Source organism: Bos grunniens, chromosome 9 (assembly GCF_055505025.1).
Source record: "Bos grunniens cultivar Pamir isolate PY7600 chromosome 9, Bosgru_T2T1.0, whole genome shotgun sequence".
In the NCBI taxonomy this organism is placed as follows: domain Eukaryota; kingdom Metazoa; phylum Chordata; class Mammalia; order Artiodactyla; family Bovidae; genus Bos; species Bos grunniens.
Window position 1 is genome coordinate 41,680,031 of NC_141173.1, and position 20,686 is coordinate 41,700,716.

Here is a 20,686-nt window from a genome sequence, read left to right on the forward strand (position 1 = left end):
ATCTCCAACCCATACTGTCTTTGATTCTTCGACTACAAAGGTGGCACTGACTAGCTGTTTCTACCGCTGGCTGAAATCCCCAAGATAAGTCAGGGGGGGAAAGTGTGGCAGAGTAAACGGTGCGCGGCACCAGCAGACTGCTTTCGGTGTTTCAGCCGCTCTCACTACATGGGCGGCGGAGCACAAACTCCTTAAATGCGTGGGGTCTCCATCTCCCTGGGGTGTCCAAACACAAGGTTACTTTCAGCGAAATCGACTTTCACGGGGAAATGCGCGGGTCCTACGAAGGATACCTATGCAAGCATGCTGGGAACGCCGGAGGACAGTAAAAACTTAACTCTTGCCGGGGTTCTAACCGAAACGCTCGGAAACAACTTCCGCCCAGCTCGAATCCGTCCGGGAAGGCGCCGCCCCAGAGGTCACATGGGGCCTAGCAAGTCTTTCGCGAGGACGCCGTCGCCACATCATGTAGGTTGTTCCATCTGACTCGAGGTGGGATCCTTCTCTATTGCAAGAACGAGAAAAGCCCGGCAGCGCCCTGTATGGCAACCTGAGGGCAAAGAAAAGAGTTTCCTGTATCTGGCCAGTTTCTTCGATTGGCCAATACAGTCGCCTGAGAGAAAACCTTTCCTCGGTTTCCTCTCGGTTCCTCCATCCCCCTCCTCCCAGAGGATTCCACTTGGTATTGCCGGCGCCCCGCCTTCGCACGCCGCCCTCATGTGACGCCGGCGCGATCCCGCTGGGGGAGTGGAGTCTCGGAGGCGGCGCTGCAGTGGACAGAGGGACGGACGCAGCCTAGGTTGTCCCAGCTTTCGCTCTAGCGCCAGCGCGGAGGACGCGATGTCTGGGCTGTCTCGCCCGCTGCTTTTGGCCGTCGGCTGCCTGGCCGCGCTCTGCGTAATCACAGCGGCTGGGAACACCACCCTGGCCCCGAACGTGACTACAGCCTCGTCTCCACCGCCCACCACCACGACAGTCCCGGTGTCACCGACGACTCTCCCGCCGCCGCCGGTCACCACTCCAGCACCAGGTGGGCGCCGGCCCAACGGGCTTTCTGCGCTCGCCCGCCCGCCAGTCGGGCAGAGCGGCCGTCCCTGCGTGTGGTGCGCGGGGCCGGGGCGGGCCGCGGTCCGGCAACATGGCGGCCCGTCCGAGTCCGGCTGGGGCCGGGCCGAGGTGGCCGCGGTTGCGGAGTGCCCTGGTTGGAAGGGTTGGGGGAGCCTCGGAGGGCGTAGGGTTGTTTGCGACCCCACAGTGTTCCGCGCCGAGGTGTTGTATAAAAGCGCCTAGTAATCCCCAGCCTCACGTGAGGCTCTGAAGAGGGGACGTGGCTTCCTTCTGCGGTGGCGGCAGTGAGGTTGATTGGGGGGCGAGGCGACCGCCTCCAAAGTTGGCGATGAGACCCAACTCCCTCTCCCCGAGGTTAGTCGTTTGTGTCCACCCGGGCAACCCAGGTCGTCTTTTCGAAGGGAGGTTTCTCCCGAAGTTGGCGAAAGAAGGAAAGAGAGGTGGGAGACAAAAATCCGCGCTGGTGTCTCAGTCCTGGGTCTGAAAAAATTAGTCGCTTGGGACTTAATTACATAGATTTTGCAGGATATATCTGAAGTTTGAGCATTTAATTAATTAAAACTTTATACTCGGTGCTGTGTGCAAAGGAGGAAAAGTACCTATTTGTGTACCCGGTGTTTCGCGTATATCTCTTAGAAATTTAGGCTAAACTGGAAGATAAGTGGTGAAACCTAGGAGCTGGATGGAGATAAAGTAATTCCACTAGAATCCTGTGTTTAGAGATTGTGAAGCTGACATTGGAACCCAGGTCAATCGATTTTTCAGAACCCGATCGGGACCTTTTGTTAAGCTCTGACTCCATTTGGGGACTGGTTGAAACGTACGCTGACAGTCTTACAGCAGAAAAATCAATGTCATGACAACACGCGCAACAGAGGGGGAGATAAATTTGAGTTAATAAAGTGAAGGCCCTCCCTAGATATTTAAAACTTAAGAGTCCAGTTTGATGGGTTATCCTAGTTAATACTGGGTAAGGAGTAACATATTGACCTAAGAATTGCTGCAGTGTAAGAATTTTTTTCCAGGCCGATCTATTTGAAAATATCTTCTCTAGTTTTTGTGTTTTATAGGGGTTTAAATAAAATATATAATGAAAGATTGTAAACATCTTTTAATGAGGAAAGTAAATTGCAGTACAGTACTGGAGATTCTAACCTCACTATTTCCAAGATGATAGAGCAGAATTTGTTTTGTGCTCTTTTGGTACTTTCCTCCTAGAATTTTTTTTTTTTTTTTTTTTGGTAGGGTGTGTGTGTGTGTTTGAAGAGAGGTTTGGAGATACGTTAATTGTATTTGTGTATTTTGAAATGAGTGCAAAGGAGATGATTAGTCTCTTCTGTTAAGTGGTGGTTGGATACACTGCAGTCTGAAAGGCAGCAGTTTAGTTCATTGTAAGTAACACACGCTATGCTAACCAAGCATTCATTACAAGCACAAAAGATTTTAAACTAGCGTTTTTCAGGTGTATACAAACCTCTGAACTTACTTACTTTGCAACTCTCCTCCTACCCCTAAAAAAGTACTGTATTTGTTCCAATTTCTGATAAATATTGAAATGCAATTCCTCTTTGCAGAACTTTTTTTAGGCAGGGGGAAAGCAAATGAGAATATTTTTGGAGGCACCTAGCTTCTAGGAAAGTGTAGAGCCCAGTTCCATAGTCCAGACACTGAATTGTATGTAGCCTTCTTCAATGTTCTGTCTCAGAGCTGTTTGGCTTAAATTATTGACAAAGACCATGCTAACTTGTTAAATTTTGTGAATGTAGCCCTTTCCAGGTGAGTTGTCTCTTATCCTCTCATGGAAAACCCTGGAAAGCTTGGATCATTTGTGTTTATGATCTCAGGTTTTTCAGAGTAGACATCATCAGAGCTTGGGTTCAACCTATAATAAATCTTTATTACTATTAAAAATTCCATTTCACATCTGATGTTTGGGGGCGGTGATTTCCCTGTGTGTAGTGTTGGCCTTCTAACAGCCTTTTTTCCAATTTTTTTCTTTTTTAAAAATGCCTCAAGAAACTGAGCATCTGAAATTTTTGCTGTGCACAAGGGGTTGTTTAGATAGGCACCATGAAGTATTGAGTGTTAACACTAGCTTGTGCTTTGTTCCCCCTTTCTCTTGAGTTGCCTTCTGGTTTCAAAAGTCTTTTATAATGATTGGAAAGAATTTTTTAGTAAACCGCTTTATAGTTTTGTGGGGTTTTTTATGTGTCTGGTTTAAAAATACATAAGATCTACCCTCTTAATAGCTTTTAAAAAGAAGATATTTTTGTTCTTTATTTTTGACTATGCTGGGTCGTCTTTGTTGCTAGGTGCCAGCTTTTTCTAGTTTCCTCCTGCAGAGGTGACCTCTCTCGGTGGGGTGGCTTGTCTTGTTTCAGAGCACAGACTCTAGGTGTGCCCTTCTGATACAGGGGCTTAGTTGCCCTGAGGCGTGTGGGGTCTTCCCTGATCAGGGATGGGATCAGTAACCCCAGCATTGCAAAGCGGATTCCAAACCACTGGACCAACAGGGAAGCCCTCGTAATAGATTTGTAAGTGTACTGTACCGTAATAAACTAGAAGCACAGATCTCTAGAAGTTTTCATCTTGTTTGAAACTTTGTACTCATTGAACAGCAAACATTTTCCCCTCTCCCAGCCCCTGACAACCACCATTTTACATTCTGCTTCAGACTTTGACTATTTTAGATACTTAATGTGAGTAGAGTCGTGCAGTGTTTGTCCTTCTGTGACCAGGTAATTTTATTCATCATAATGTCCTCAAGGTTCATCCATGTTTTAGTGTATAACAGGATTTCTTTTTTTTAATGGCTGAATAATATTCTCTTGTGTAGCACACTTGTATCCATTCCTCTGTGAATGAGTTATAAAGTTTTGCCATTTCTGTGAAAAAGTAAGTCTGGTAGTGTATGCAGTGCTTGCTGCTGTTTAACAAAGATAAGTAGTACAGACTCGGAATGAGCTACCGATTGATGGATTTTATATATTTTAACTCCCACCCCTAGATATCTGTGGAAGCCGAAACAGTTGTGTTTCCTGTGTTGATGGTAATGCTACCTGCTTTTGGATAGAATGTAAAGGTAAGATCTTTGGGTTTGCTTTAATTTTGAGAATGCTATATTGTTCTAACATTTTAAAAAATTGCTGCAAGGTATTCTTGAACATTTGGAAATGTAAAACATTTAGGATGGTGGGCACTGTTTGTTTTGCAAATCGAATACTTTTCCTTTAAAATATCAGTTGCTTAATATTCCCCCTAAAATCTTTTGTTGTCTCCCATGCTTGTCTCCCATGTCTCCCATGCTCCCCCCTTTAATTTCTTAGGCTTGATAGTTAAGGCTCAATACCTTTAAAAGGAAGAGAAATTTTAGACCTTTGTGGTTAGGTTAAGTGTACTAGTACACTGAAATTAGCCATGAAAGAAAGTTAAGGGATTTTCCCCTGAAAACTGTTGCCCTGAAAAATGTTTGAACCATATTTATCTTCTGCAAATATAAGATGGTTGAATTTTTTCTTATTGGTAAAATAATCTCTCAGGTTTCCTTTTTATATAAAGAAAAATCCAAAGCTACATGGTATTAAACTTTGTTATTCTTCATTGAAAAATTTAAGAGTTCTGGAAATTATATTAGTATGTAAGAAAGTTTAAAAACCTCTTAAAAATAAGGAATTAGCCTAAGTTTGAATTGAATTAACTTTTTTGTTATATAAGGGTCACTTTTCTTTAGGTCATAAAATGGAATTTAAGAGTGTGCCCCTCCCCTCTTGTATGACAGGATCAGCAAGTTCTGGAGATTGGATGCCTTACCATTGAATATGTTGGGGAAAACTTTCTCTTACTCTTGCTACACATCTTCCCATCCAGGAAAGCAGTTTTAGAAAGTGTAGAAGACTAAAGCAGAGGTCTGGAACAGAGCTGCTGCTCTGGAGCACCTCCCATGTTTACTAAGCCTTTATTAGTTTCTAAGCATTTCTCCCTACTGACTCAGCCCTCTTGTGAATTCTAGCAACCTTCGTTATACCACAGTTCTGAGGTCTGTGTGTTTCTGACTTATCTGTTCAGTATATTCATGTGGATTTTAGAAGGATGTTTGGAGAGATCCTGTGTAGTATTTAAAACAATGGGGAAAAGATAATAATGGAGTATTTGTGAACTTCTAGAGAGTTTGTACTTGAGTTCTATCTTGGGGAGGAACTCTGGAGCATAGTAACAAAGTCAGAGATAACGTAAGTGAGTAATTGATATTCTTCTTTCCTTCATCCCACACCACCCTCACTTCCCATAACAGGTAAAAGCTACTGTTCAGATAATTCAACAGCTGGTGATTGCAAGGTGGTGAACACCACAGGATTCTGTTCTGGTAAGTGTTCACTATGGTATCTGAGAAGAGGAGATGAGGAAGATCATTGCCTTAGGAAACCTTATTTCAATATTTGGTTTGAAGCATTTCCATAATTCTATCTTGCAAGAAATTTGGATCTTAATAGCATATTCATACTCATTGCATTGAAGCTTGATTTAGTCGTTTGGTGGTACATAATGTGGAATGCTATAAGTACAGATATCTGTTCCTCTACTTTATTTTTCTTTAACCTCTTCCAGATACTCACTGAATTTTAGACCCTCTCTATTTGCTGCATTTTACAGGCTTGAACAACATTGTTCTGTCACTTTCTTTATTATGGTACTGGTGATTATCACAGTCAGCTTAGTTTGTGCTCTGATTAAATGAATCCCTGCTTTATTCATCCGTTTTCTGTATTTTAGTTTGAGAAACTTGATGGTTTAACCTTTCATCTTTGCCCAGGAAATAGTTAAAATTCCTGGATGAAAGCTGGTTTTTCTAAAAAGATTATAAATTAATGGGAAAGTCAAATTCCTAATTTGGTATATTAATAATTAAATAGAATAAAAGATTTTTCTAGAGTAAATAACCTTCAAGTCTACCTGTAAGTAGTTTCAGTAGTCATTTCCCCTTCCCTTCCCTCACCCCAACTTGAACTTTCTAACTGAAACTTTCCTTAGAATGAGATCAGTTATACCCTACATACAGTCCATAATATGGTTTAGGTGGTAAAAGAATGAATAGTTTTAGTATTTAATTATATGATAATATTGCTTAGAAATAAGAGTATAAAATTTTAAAATATGTTAAGGAAAAATTGAATAATTCTATTCATTTGGCCATCAAGGACACAAAACTCCAAATTCAAGTGGTTTAATTGATAAGATTAATTTGGCTCTCATGTAAAGGAAATCTGGGCTTGAGTGGAGCTAGCAGGCTAGAGTAGCATCTGCAATCATTAGAGTCCCAGGCTCTTTCTATGCTTTTACTGTGTCATTCCTCAGAAATGGCTTTGCCCTTATTGTCCAAGGTGAATGCTCGTGTTCCAGCCATCAGAATGGTTTTTCTGCCAACAGGAAGAGGAAAGGAAAGTGAGAGACCTGTGTCTACCTTACGGATGCTTTCTAGCAGTTACACATGGCTACCTAGCTGCAGGGGAGACTAAGAAATGTTTTTGCAGGGGAGGGTGTCACTAAAAATTGGTGCTGTTTCTAAAGAATGGAGGACCGATGTTGGGACAGCAACTGTCTGTCTCCTCCATAGGTGGTACTAAAATGAAAAAATTGTAAAAGTACTCAAATGACTGCAGGTTGGGAAATAGTGTTATAGATTATGATATTTTAGACAGCTTTGACTTACATGTTTGTTTTTTAAATAGTGCCCACTACCACACCAACGCCAACCAATTCTACAGGTAATACAAGATAATTGACTCTTTTCCTCCTCCTTTGAGGGTTTTTTAAACTTTTGTTGATGAGTAACTTTAGTAATTAATACCTAAAAATCATTAGTTTAATTTTAAAAATGAGTAGACATTTAGTCTTGGACTGCAATAATTACATTAATATGTACTGTTTGTGACAGACGGATAACTGTAGTGTTTCACGTTCATTGAATCTGAACAGATTTGTTGTAGTTTTGTACATTGAGTCTGAAAACTGCGTTTTGTGGATTTTGTGGAACTCTTAAGGAAATACAGAAGCCTAAAGGAAATTAATTCTTGTCATCCATAGGTACACCAAAATGTCTTCAGTTCTTTCAGAACTAACTATATTTATATCTATAGATTCCTAATAAATACACTTATTAGGAAATTGGTTGACATGCCCATGCACATTTGAATTGCCTTCGTACTGCACACGTAGTTGTATGCACTTTACTCATCTACTCTTAGTTGGATAGGTCATCTTTCATTCTCTGTGCAGTGAATATCTTACAGGAAAATACTTGCTGCCAGCTCTGGTAGGATTGATTCAAACAGCATTCTGGGTCAGAGGATATGATAATCTTAAGGCTCTTAATACTGTTTGCTTTTCAGAAACCAGAAAGTTTTTAAACCACACCTTCAACAGCATTCCCTGGTGGCTCAACTGGTAAAGAATCCGCCTGCAATGCAGGAGACCTGGCTTTGAGCCCTGGGTTGAGAAGATCCCTGGAGAAGGGAACGGCTACCCACTCCAGTATTCTGGCCTGGAGAATTCCATGGACTGTACAGTCCATGGGGTTGCAAAGGAGTCGAACACAACTGAGTGACTGTCACTTCACTTCAACAGCATTAAATATTATCTCCTTGTATAAATTTTTTACCAGTTTAATAGAGTAAATAAAAACATCTACTCCAGGACAAGTACTAGGTTAGAAGATAGGGATATAGGAACAGAAGTAAGATAGTATTTTGTCTCTTGTAGGAACTATGAAAGGTCAGAAAGCACAGTGTGTTGGGGTATTTGTGGGAAGGTGTGTGTGTTGAGTAATATGTGGTGACAACTTCCTGGAGGTTGACAGTCTGAGTCTTGAAGTTACCTGGTAAAATAAGAGGGGAACTTCCCAAGTAGAGCAGGGCAGACAGCACATGTGAAGGAGAGGTGAAAGAGTGTAATATAATAAAGTCAGGGAATTGCATTTGGAGTATCCAGTAATAAGATGAGAACAAGCACGACAATCAACAGGTCACGAGCCAGACTGAGAAGTGCCATTGTATGCCTTGCTGGGATGTTTAAACCATGTAGATCATATGATGAGATTTGCATTATAATAACTTATTCTGTGTAGAGAGGCTTTTGGAAAGAGGCAAGATTGAACCCAGATGGGTATTCCGTTGTGATAATTCTAGAGAACTGTTTTTAAAAATGAGGGCAACTTCTACAAGTATCTAAAAATTAAACCTCATAGCCCTGTCTTCATTGATTATGTAGTAGGCTTCTAGTGCTTCAGAGATTGAAACCAATGCAAATTAAAAAATAACTTTTTTGCCATGTTCAGAGGGTGAATACTACTACTACTAAGTCGCTTCAGTCGTGTCCGACTCTGTGTGACCCCATAGACGGCAGCCCACCAGGCTCCCCCGTCCCTGGGATTCTCCAGGCAACAGTGCTGGAGTGGGTTGCCATTTCCTTCTCCAATGCATGAAAGTGAAAAGTGAAAGGAAGTCGCCCAGTCGTGTCCAACTCTTAGTGACCCCATGGACTGCAGCCCACCAGGCTCCTCCGTACATGGGATTTTCCAGGCAAGAGTACTGGAGTGGGGTGCCCGAATAGTGAGACACAAATGGCAAATTTGCGAATTTTTTCTCCCAGTGTTGTCAGACAAAATTAGTAATAGTATTTTAGTATTGTAAAGGACTTGATACATGTTTAATTTATAAAGTACATTTTTTTGTGGTTTCACAAAAGGTACAAGCAAGGAAAACTTTGAACACATTATGAGTCTTAAAATAACCATACCCTCTAATCTAGGAAATCTGTATAAGAATCCATCCTATCAGAGAGGAGATCACATATTTCCCTGTGAGATGTTCATAGCTTGGAGAAATGAAAGATGACCTAACTGTCCAACCAAGAGTGGGACCACAGTGCTTACAATGACAGAGAAAGGAGTACAAATAAGTGTGTGCACATATCATAGTGTTTACTAATGTTTATTGGTAGTATTGATACTGTCTGAAGTCTCTTTTAACATAGTGCTGTAGTTCCTAAAATGTATTTACATTCAAACTTATTCTTCCCATGAGTGTGCATTTCTTTAGAGACACCAGCAGATAATTGTTTGAACTCATGTGCTACAGTAGAGGAGAGCTTACCCTTGGGCTCTTAACATCATTTAGATGAGGGAAATTAGGGCCTTAGGGCACCTGTTCTTATAAATAAAAATTTTGGAACACAGCCATGTGGATTCATCTGCTCCTTGTCTTTGGCTGCTTGTGTATTACACCGTGCACAAAGTCTAAAATGTTTATTGTCTGCCTCGTTAAGAAGTTTTCCAAACCCCTGAAATGAAGAAGATAAATCTTGATATCTACTTTAAGAAATACTGAATTGTATTCGTTTCTTACCATAACTTACTAAGTTAATGGGTTTTGTCTTAGAAGCAGGATTATTGAGAAAGAACCAATAGTTCCCTCACCTAAATTCTTGCCCACCTGTGTGTTTTTTTTGCAAACTGTATCCAGGTGTATATATAAATTTTTATATATGTACATAGATGCTAACATAGATACAACTTTATGATTGCTTAATGTTTTAGAATACACTTCAAAGCTAATGTTCTGAATGTGCAGATATGTTAGTAAACCATTAACTGAGATTTGGCCTTTATTCTGTTAAAAAAAACAACTGGAAGCATGTTGAAGTGGTAGTTATGTTTTTAAAAGATAGATGCTAGATAATTGAGAAATTTAAGTTTTTAATACATTTCATTTGCATTCCAGCTAAAACCACAACTCTGCCTTCCACTACTACAACTTCCACCACAGCTACTACATCAGGTAATTGTGGGTTTTAAAACTAAGTGAGATAGGATGTGTGTGCAGTGTTAGCTTTTACTATTTGTTATCATGTCCCAATTTTATTCTTAAATAGTTAGGAACTGAAATTCATCTCTTAGATTTGGAAGACCAAGGTAGTAGGCTGTTAAAGCAATAAGGATAGGTTTGCTGAGAGTCCTCGAAAACATTTTAAAATTGTAATCACATTTGGCGTGAAATGTTAGAATTAGATAGTAACGGTTTTCCAAAACCCTTTTAGTACAATCGGTAGGTAAAATCTAATTTCTTATAACTTAAAAATTAAACACTGATTACTGTTGGAGATTGGTTGTGTGCTGTATTAGACTGTGTCAATTTGAAGATAATATAGCCATCCTTTTTACTTCTTGGTAATACTGAAAATTTTGGTTCTGTGAATTTTTTTGGCTTTATTAAGATTATTTTTGTAATTTGAAAACCTGTAATCAAATTTTCATTTACCTTTTATAAATTTAGAAAAATGCAAAGTATGAATTTTAAACACACATTAATATTTACTCTAGCAATTAACTAAGATATGTAGTCTGAAGAAACTGCAAATTTTAAAAGTGCTTAATATGTTCACAGGGCATAATGTGCCAAGAGAATAAATTTTCCTTTTCATATTTGAAATTATATTAGCACCATTGACCACTTGATGTTGGATAGAATGAAGAGTGGGATTGATAAATGATTGTCTTCCTCAATTAGGAAGCTGTTGACACAAGAGGAAATACTTTATAGAAACACATGACAAAAAGCCTCAGATGAGTCTTGAAATTATCATAGAGATCATGAGACTTCCTGAGTATCTTACTAAGTATTGTTACTTCTTTTATCTCATTGAACCAGGTACAACTAATACCACTCTATCTCCAACTATACACCCTACTCGGAAGTCTACCTTTGATGCAGCCAGTTTCATTGGAGGAATTGTCCTTGTCTTGGGTGTGCAGGCTGTAATTTTCTTTCTCTATAAATTCTGCAAATCTAAAGAACGAAACTACCACACTCTGTAAAGAGACCCACTAAATTAACAAGGACTGGCGTGTAACTCACTGAAACCAAAATATTATCTTTCAAGATGTCCCACATGGAAGACGCTCTTCTAGGATCTTTAATTTTTCAAAGGATGCATATAGGAGCATCACCCTTGAAGAAGAATCAGTTCAGTCACTTTGCTCAACGGGCCTATTTAAAGTACGCTGCATGAGTCCTTGTGGCTGTCTTTCATTTTACATGGCTGCTGCTGTGGGATTGTGTTCTCTCTGCTTGACATGCCAAATGTAACTTTAAGTGATGGAAAACATTGTCCTGCGCAGACAACCTCATGACTCTTTTGGCAATTTAAATGTAATCATTTTAAGCCTGAAAGCTGCATTATTTTCATCCTAACTCAGGATGTAGTTTAGTGACCAGAATTGAGAAGAATGTGCCAAATGAGCATCAGTCAGGTGGATTTTTGGCTATCGTTTCAAAAGTGGAATAAATTTATAAATTTAGTACCCTTAGAGTAAAATTTTGTGCTTGATAACAGTTATTTTTTTCTACATTAGAAAAAAGATGCCACACAGGGAATTACATTCCAGATTTAAAGAAATGAGAGGATACACAACATGAAAAGTATAGCAGGTTATTGTTCATACTTGTAAAGCACCTTATATCATTGAGAAATAAAGAACAGTGCCTTAAAAGACAGACTGAAAGGTAGACTATAACTTAAAAATGTTGGTGATTTGTTCTTTTACGTTAATGAAGGGAAAAGTTGGTTTGAGGATGTAACTGTTGATGTGAGCAGTAGTAAACCTGCTTTTAGATACCATACTATTAGTATTTAATTGAAAACTTAGCTACTTTATTTCAAGCCTGAGTGACTTAAATGATGTTCTACAGAGTCGAAAGCCTTCATCTATTGGACCTCCCACCATTTTTCTTACGGCTGTTAAAAAGTATAAAGATACAGTTGATTTAATTGTGTTTTCCTTTGTACTTCAAAAAAGTATCCTAACACTGTTGTACCTTAAAAAGATTTCCACTGAGCTTTTTTGAAAAGTAACTTCTATAAGACAAGGAAGAAATAAGTTGTTTTACAATCATTTACTAACTCTTTAAATGAGACAGTCATTTTAAGTTTTGAAATAGCAAATGTGAGCAGTATAATTTCAGAAAAAATTTAGTTGATCAGATGACTAAATTTTTATTGATAATTGCCCTGGATAAACAGATTGAACTTTTTGTTTCTCCTCTCCCAGGCTTTCTTCTTAGTTTCAATTCCTGTTGTAGGAAAAGCATGTGTACTTTTTATTTTTTAGTTTCCTCATGAAGCACTAGTTTTTTTCAGGTTGAGGGATATTTCTTCCCTGCCTTTGACACATTGGATTAGTTCAGGGGCTTAAATCAGTTTAAAATGAACTTTTGCTTTTCTAGGTCATTAAGATGTTTTGTTTTAGTTTCTTTAGCCTGTAGGGGCCGATTTTAGTACTGGTTTTCAATATTTTATAGTACAAGACAAGTTGCTTTGGTCCATTTCATAAGCCAGAATTCCTTATATTTAGATAATTAAAGGTTCTTAAAGTGAAGATTTACTGTTTCTTTGTTACTTGCTGGTACAGCTAAAGTTTGTTTTACTTGCACATTTGTACATATACCTAATGTTTTCAAGTGCCTTAATTGTTTAAAATCTCTGGCTTCAAAGGTTTTTGGGAAAAGGTAGGCTTACCTCACATTTTTGTGTTTCTCTCAGTAGTGATATTCTAGGTACCTCACAAAAATTTTTATTATGGTGCCATGGCTGTTAGCTTTTAGTGATTGCTTTAAGTACAAAATTCAGTTGAAAATACACAGAATTTCCATTCTCCCAAAGGGGTAAAAATTAGCTACAATGGTGTAATTGTCATTTACTTAGATACGAATACCTTGCCACACATTAATGTTAACGCTATAGCTATTTCTGTGAAAATGTAGCTGACGAAGCCTCTCATCTTCTGTAGTTTTGAATACTGCTCTAACAGAATCATAATATGGAATTAGATTTTACAAGAAGAGCTCTTACAGTGAACTCACAGCCTTTTCCCCTCTTGAGCAGTTTAGTATCTTGAGCCATTAATGATTTGGTTTTTTTTTTTTTTTTTAATCCAGAAAGTATATAGAAACATTTTCAGATTTTTCACCTGATTTGTTCATGCAGATTGTAGTTCTATTAAAATCCCATATCTTACCTTATGGATAATTGTTGCACAGGCAGACACTGCTGTATTTAGAAATTTCTATTTCAGTTCATTAAAAACTGCAAAACCAATCTGTATCATGTACCAAACCAATCTAAAATAAATCTACATGTTTATTGGGTTAATCTGCTTTTTATTTTATTAACTGAAGTGTGTGTTTATATTTTGACTATGAAATTTAATGCTAGTGAATTTACCTTAGTCTTGTTGGAAATGGCTTGTCTACTCAGTGTTTCATTGCTCCTCAAGACCAGCAGATAGTAGCTAAGGGATGTTTTTACCAGTGGAGAACAGAGCCTTAGAAAGGATAGTTGGAGGAAGGACTTGGTTTGCCTTGCTATTGACAAAAAAGTTGATCTTCCTCAAATAGAAATCATCTACTTAGGTGCTAGTTTACCAAGTATTTATGAGAATACCATCTGCTGTTAGATATCTGAAAGCTTGTTTGCGACTTGCTGCCTCATTCAGATTGCATGTAAAGTAAAATTGGGTTTCTATTCAGAGTCTTTGGTATAAATATTTAGTACCAAGCCACATGCTGGTATGTGAAATCTGATTCTGTAGGCCCATGTTTGGGGCAAAATTACATTCTATATGAAATTGCAGAACTTGGACTAAAGAAGAGAGAATAAACACTCTTCTATCAGCCTTAAAGCCCAGAAGAGTGGATTGAAGACCCCTAGAACATTGCTAAAGACAAACTGTTACTTTGATGAGCGTGGTGTTCACGGTGGATGGGGTGTCTTGGTTTTGTTACCGTTTTAATGGTTGACGCCCTGTGTATTACCCGTGCGGTTACTGCGCCTGCGCTCCTCCTTCATTTGTGTAGGTACCGTGTTGCTGCCGGTATTCACCTTCCGCCTAAAGGATGTCTTTTAACCTTCAACATTTCTAGTTTTGTTGGTACAGATACTGGTTGTGAGTTCTTACAGTTTTTGTGTGCTTTCGTTTTTGAATGATTTCATTGGATAGAGTTCTAGATTGACATTTTTGCTTTTAGTCCTTTAATAATGATGATCCAGCATCTCACATGCATTGTGTCCTATGAGAAATCTCATCTTTATCTTTTGTTCCTCAGTACGTGTCTATTTTTTCCTCTTGCTTTTACAAGGTTTTTCTCCTTATCACTTGTTTTGAGCATTTTGATTGTAATGTGCTATGCTGTAGTCTGTTTGGTCAAAGCTATGGTTTTTCTAGTAGTCATGTATGGATGTGAGAGTTGGACTGTAAAGCTGAGGGCTGAAGAATTGATTTTTGAACTGTGGTGTTGGAAAAGACTCTTGAGAGTCCTTTGGCCTGCAAGATCAAACCAGTCCATCCTAAAGGAAATCAGTCCTGAATATTCATTGGGAGGACTGATGCTGAAGCTGAAACTCCAATACTTTGTCCACCTGATGGGAAGAACTGACTCATTGGAAAAGACCCTGATGCTGGGAAAGGTTGAAGTCAGGAGAAGGGGCCGACAGAGGATGAGATGGTTGGAGATGGTGGGATGACATCACCTACTCCATGGACATGAGATTGAGCAAGCTCCAGGAGTTGGTGATGAACAGGGAAGCCTGGCATGCTGCAGTCCATGGGGTTGCAATGAGTCAGGCACGACTGAGCTGAACTGAACTGATGCTGTTTTGTTTCTTGTGGTTGAGGTTTGTTGCGTGTCTTGGATTTGTGGTTTTTCATCAGATTTGGAAAACTTTCAGCTATTATTTTTTTCAGATATCTTTTTCTGTCCTTCCCATTCTCTGTGCTGGGGACTTCAGTTCCACAGAGGCTGCTAGAAGGTGACTTAAAATTTACCCATGTACTGTTTTGGTTTTTTTTTCTACTTCGTGTCAGATTATTACTGTCTTTAAATTCACTAATACTTTCTTCTACTGTGTTTAATCTATTGTTAATCTTACCTGGAGTCTTTTCACTTCAGATGTCTTCATTTTTAAAAGTTCAGTTTGGGTGTTTTTCATATTTCCACATATTCCAGCTTTACGTTTTGAACATGTATCAATTTTTAACATCTGGGTCAGTTTCTATTGATTTTTTTCTCACTATAAGTCATAACTTTCCCGTTGCTTTGTATGCTTGGTAGTTTCTTATTGTATACCAGATGTAAATTTTAACTTGTCGGGTGTTGGTTATTTTTGTTCTGGGACATAGTTAAATTTCTTGACAGCAGTTGGCTCCTTTCAGATCTTGCTTTTTAAGCTTTGTTAAGAGAGCAGAACATTTGTTCTAGGATTAATTGTTCCCCAGTTCTGCACTGGCTAATTATCTACCCAGTGCTCCCTGGATTAAGAGGCTTTCTGGTCTGGGTTAGTGGAAACAGCCTCTACTCCTGGCCTTGTGTGCGTTCCAAGTACTATTTCCTCTAAACCTTTCCCCAGCTTTGGATAGTTTGCTCGTGTACGTGTCCTGACCAGTACATTGTTGAATACCTGAGGGGTACCTTCTGCAGGTCTCTGGAGTTCTCCTTTGTGTAGTTCTCCCCTCCCTGGTTCTCTGCCCTGGGAACTCTATCTGCTTTCACCTCCCTTAACTCTCAGCTCCATCTCAACTCAGGGAAGTCCACTGATTTCTGCCTAGGTGTTGCCTTCCTGCATCATGGCTTAGAAATTCAAGGCAGTAAGCTGGGTTGGTGGTTTCCTTTTTTCCAAGGATCACTGTTCTTTGGCTGAAGTCCAGTGTGTTGAAAACCACTGTTTAATGTGTTTTGCCTAGTTTTTCATTTGTTTCTTGGTATATCCAGTCTCTTACTTCATCTTGGCCAGAAGTAAAAGTTCAAGATAGTACTTTTAAAGTCTTCATTTTTAATTATTTAACAAATACATATTCTGTTTTTTCTTCTTCTTCTTAAACTATTACAGGTAAAGTCTGCTTTGATAATCCCAGCCTCTTTCCCGTCTTTGTCCTTCTCCACTTTCCAGAGATAATTATTAGAACTGGTTTGGTGGTAAACTCTCCCCCTCAGTATTTATATACACACAACTAAATATACCCTTAGAAAATACATGATGTGGATTTTTATTTTATTATTATCCTGCAAATATTTTTTCACTCATTAGCTATGCCAAATTCTTAAATTCTCTGTTGGTATGTATAGTATGACTTTTGTAAGTATCTACCTACTGAAGAACAATTAGGTTGTTTGTAATTTGTAGATTTTACTGTTTTCTAAAGAATGCCTTGGTACCTGCCACCTTGCTTATATGTGTGAATGTTTCTCTAGAGCAAACAGAAGTGGACACCTGCACCCAGGGTTTCCACTTTGAAAATTTTCACACACTGAGATTGCCTTCCATTTCCTACCAGCAGATACCAGAATGTTTTCTTTGTCCTTCCGCTTACTATTACCACTTGTTATTTCATCACTACCCTTGTGCATCACTACCCTCCTGAGCTTATATCCACACTTCATTGGAGAAGGTGTGGCCAAGGCTGAATGGCAGAGGGGTTCACTGAAGCTGTGAAGGGGGGGTAGTGGGGCAGCGGGGGGACCCCTTCACAGGAGGTGCTGTCCCAGTGGCAATCCACCAAGAAACTGCATGCACCACTGGAGTTCAGCACTGCAAAAGCAGCAGGTGCCTGCCCAGGTGAGGAGCCCAGAACCCAAGAGAAACCCTTCTTCCTCTAGCACCCTCTACTGACAAAGCTTAACATCCTGCCTGGTGGTAAAGAAGACATGTTAGCAGAGTCCAGATTCATTACTTGATAGAAGACAATGAAGAGTGAATTTGGACCTCAGAAACTTAAGTGGTATCTTACCTGGTCATGGCTGATTTTTTAGTTTTGATCTCAGTCATCAACCTTCCTTTTGTTTTTTATTTTGTTTCAGAAATAAATTTCCATGTGCATTTAGATATTTAATATAGAAGTTTATGTCTGTAAATATGTTTTTCTGGTCTCTTCTGTTCCATTTATCTGTTGATGTTTATTCCTTTACCCAAGATAAATTTTCCTGTCTCAACAAAAAGACTTGGATTAGGACTTTACAAAAATCTGAAGAGGGTTTTGCTGTTTGTAGGAAGAATAAAAAGCCTTGAGAGAATGGTGTTCTTAAGTGAAACAAATAGAAATAAGTGCTTTGAAATTTACTTAGATTAGTCTCTGACCTGGTTTTTCACTTGTTAATAAATACTGTCTGGCCAGCAGTGCCCTCTCTCTTGGCTCTCCCACCTAATCAGTAACTCTAGAACCCATATTAAGAGGCTGCTGGTTGACCAGAGGCAAGGCCTAGGATGTAGAAATGCAAATCAACTGTTAAAATTTAGGGTCAAATCCTGCTTCGCTTGGGACATTCAACATCCAATCAGTCTTTCCATACTATCTTCACATACGGTAAAACTGAGATAAAAGGCTTAATGGAATTTAGAATCATTTTTATTCATTCAAATGTTCATAGAAATAAAACTTGAAAAAAGTATATGATTACCAATCAGGTCTAAATGGGGTTCTGGATGGAGCCGTTTAAACTTGAAAAGCTGGAAGTTGAACAGTGTCTGCCACATTGGGTAGGAAGACATGGTCAGTTCTTTTTGTGTGTTTAATAGGTACCTGCAAAATAATTATTAGGTATTAGAGCCTTTTTAAAAGATGATGAATAATTATAGCATCATTACAAGTGACTTACTACTGAGACCAAGATCATTGGTTCAGTCTGGGTTAGACCATTTAGTGTGCCTTGTCATACATATTTTGCCTCTTGTTTTTAAAGGGAACTAGTCAGGGATGAACCCATTAATGGAAAGCCATGTCCAGCTAAGGAAGGAAAGAGATCTCATATTTGGAGAAATCAATAAATTCCTTAATGTTTTATCATTTATGTTAGTGCAGTGCTACTTTTAAAAGAAAATCAGTGGTGGTCTTATATTTCAGCCTTCAATAAATTCCTCCCAGTCTGTATTTATCTGACTTGTCTCATAGACCTTGTTTAAGAAGTCAGACCTTAGATAGATTTGAAGAGGTGCCAGATGATTCTGTGGCTTTCCTGGACCTCAGGCTTTTTGCCTTGGTCTCTACTATACACAAGCCAATGGGCCCATAAGACATTTATTACAGTTTATTTATTTAATAGAGTAATGTAGCCAACAATTGGTCTTAGACCATAACCTTCTAAATCTGAAACCTAGTGCATCCCCGCTGATGTACTTAGCTCCTTAGCAGCTTTCTCAACCATAAGAGTTGTGATCAGCAACCTGCCCCATAAGGAACGTTTGCTTTGGGGAGTGAAGTGGGGATAGAGTAAAGCTTAAAAGCCATTGTGGTCCCACACAGGTCAACAGAACATCGCTTCCTTTTGGAAAGGGCTTTTGCAGAAGCAGATAGACGTAGTAGAATGTCACCTTTTGGTGAAAGATGTCTGCACAGAGATCGGTGGGTCAAGCACAAGGCAGGCATTGATAATGTAGCCCTACTTGGTCAAGGTTCTCAGTTGGGTATGTTCCTGACCTGCTTCTTCCCTCTCTGTGTGTCTCCCTTTAACTATATGTCGAAATACTGCAACAAACTTTTGGTCCAAAAACTAGACCATTGGCTTCAAAAGAGGCCTTAGGATGGCATATTTTCTGACAGAATGATTGTATTTTTTCCTCTTAACTTTTCTCAAGGTAAGAGGAAAGGAATTATTAAGTGTGTTGACTAGATATATATACCTCTCTGAAGGGGATTCTGAAAAACAGTGGAACAAAGAGTGTAATATTTATTAAAATAGCATAGAGAAGGTGGTGAAAGGGGATTCAAATGGTGTCTTACAATAAACTAAGAGGTGAAACAGTTAAAAAAAATTCTTCAAATATGTGCTATACTTCAACCTAATCTGTATTCCAAGCATTTCTCACGTGTTTTAAGGCTGACTTCAATTATTTTTGCTCTGCCAGGGATGCAAAGGCTGTGGCACTGCTAGTTAATCACTGTAGATGACTGAGAAAAAAGAACATGTCCAGGTGTTGTACTGACTTGCACACCCATTTACTGAATTGTAATTGAGTAACTGCTTTTGGGCTTGTTTCAACATTAGAATTTTATTATTGAGGAGTGATGCCATCAAGATGGCAGAATAGGAAACCCTAGACCCTCCTTCCTGCAGGAACATGTTAATTCAGCAATAATTCATGGACAAATTCCCTTAGTGAGAAACCCAGAATATTATTTTCTAAGATCCAACCATTGAGATAAGATCTTGATGCACAATTTTTTAATGTAACTTTGAAGTGACCCTAAACTATGATTTCATATTTACATTTTTCATTGTTTCATATAATCAAGTTTATCATTACTTACAGTCTTTGGCCTTTGAATCCTTGTTATTTTGCTGCCCGTGAGTTGAGTCTTTAAAAGGTGTTGCTGGGTGTATCTGGATGATGTGGAAGCAGAACTCAGGGAGTAGTGAGCTTGGGATATAAGGCCTGTAATGTGAAAAATGTTAAATTATATCTCTAGTTGCAATGTACAGGTCTAGGTTTAATTCATAAAATTTTAGAGCTTAAAGTGGGTATCTGATTCAGCTTCATCAGTTTTGAGTGAAGATGTCAAAACATGGATAGTGTCTTTTGCCTGTGTGTCTATGACCAAGTGAAAGAGATGATGGGTTACTTGGACCTGTGGGTAGAAGTAGGCAGACTGAGATATTCACATTAATAGGACTTGGTAATTAGTTGGGTATGCAGGGTAAGGAAGAATAGCTTTCAGATTTCTGGCTCAAGCAACTGATCAGATTTTATGGTGGATTTTATGCTGATGGCACATACATGCTCAACAAGTCATTGTTCATTGCAAGATCAGGATAGATGGGTGGGAAATATGAATGTATAGACAGGAAGCAGACAAAGATTAGCTCAAGGCCCCTGAGACGATAGAAGCCCATGGGATGCTGATCACAGTGATTATCCCAGGGAGGAAAAGGAACACCTTTTCTATTTTAACAGGAAGGAAGGAGAAGCAGCTGAGTTTAGGTTTAGGTAGGCTGGGGACAAGAAGTAGAGGGAGTTCCCATCTGATAGGGGAGGAGGAGGACAGTGTCTGCAGAGACCATGAAGATTTAAAATAGTTGCTGTATTATATAACAACTTTTAATTTTTTTATAACAAAAAACTATAAAAATACTGAATCATTATGTTGTATATCTGAAGCTAATATGATACTGTAAATCTATAATACTTCAATTAAGAATAAATCAGTTACTGTGAAGAGGAGGAGAGAGTGAGCTGACCTTCCCCTCAGCTCCAGGAGAACATGTGATCTGGGCCTAAGACCACCAGGCATCTCAGTCTCTGGCTTCAGTGATTTGTTCAAAATTGGTCACATGACCTGAGTCAGCCCAGTCCCCTCTCCATTCCCCAGTCCTGTCATGTGAGCTTGAACAGAGGATGGAAGCTACAGAGGTGACAGACATCTTGCTTCCCAAGGGGCTCTACTTCCTGTCTGCTCCCAGCATGCTCAGGGCCCAGAGATGCAGAGAGAAATCAGTCCTCAAGAAACAAACCTTCATCAAGCCCGCATGAGTCGGTGGAACAGAATAGAGAGCCCAGAAATAGACTCACACATCCACGATCA

At 39.2% G+C, this 20,686-nt stretch overlaps 2 protein-coding genes across 5 annotated transcripts in view; one reads left to right on the plus strand and one right to left on the minus strand.

The window, feature by feature from the left end:
• The first annotated feature begins 771 nt into the window (after positions 1-771).
• CD164 (CD164 molecule) lies at positions 772-13,269 on the plus strand. 2 transcript variants are annotated; one of them, XM_086317428.1, is made up of 6 exons: positions 772-1,030; positions 4,076-4,150; positions 5,360-5,431; positions 6,795-6,830; positions 9,843-9,899; positions 10,770-13,269. In XM_086317428.1, exons 1-6 carry the CDS (start codon positions 841-843, stop codon positions 10,934-10,936), a joined length of 597 nt encoding a protein of 198 aa, XP_086173554.1. In that variant the 5' UTR covers positions 772-840; the 3' UTR covers positions 10,937-13,269. The 2 variants fall into 2 exon arrangements, with proteins under 2 accessions (XP_086173554.1, XP_086173555.1); XM_086317429.1 differs by lacking the exon at positions 6,795-6,830.
• Positions 13,270-17,497: 4,228 nt separating this feature from the next.
• LOC147365857 (coiled-coil domain-containing protein 162-like) overlaps positions 17,498-20,686 on the minus strand; it is a 210,639-nt gene continuing 207,450 nt past the window's right edge. For all 3 annotated transcript variants that reach the window (XM_086317383.1, XM_086317382.1, XM_086317385.1), the window contains 2 exons: positions 19,415-19,539; positions 17,498-17,689 (listed from right to left, as the gene is read on the minus strand). In XM_086317383.1, the coding sequence (XP_086173509.1) occupies positions 17,603-17,689; positions 19,415-19,539 (212 nt within the window). In that variant the 3' untranslated portion in view covers positions 17,498-17,602. The remainder of the gene's footprint in view (positions 17,690-19,414; positions 19,540-20,686) is intronic.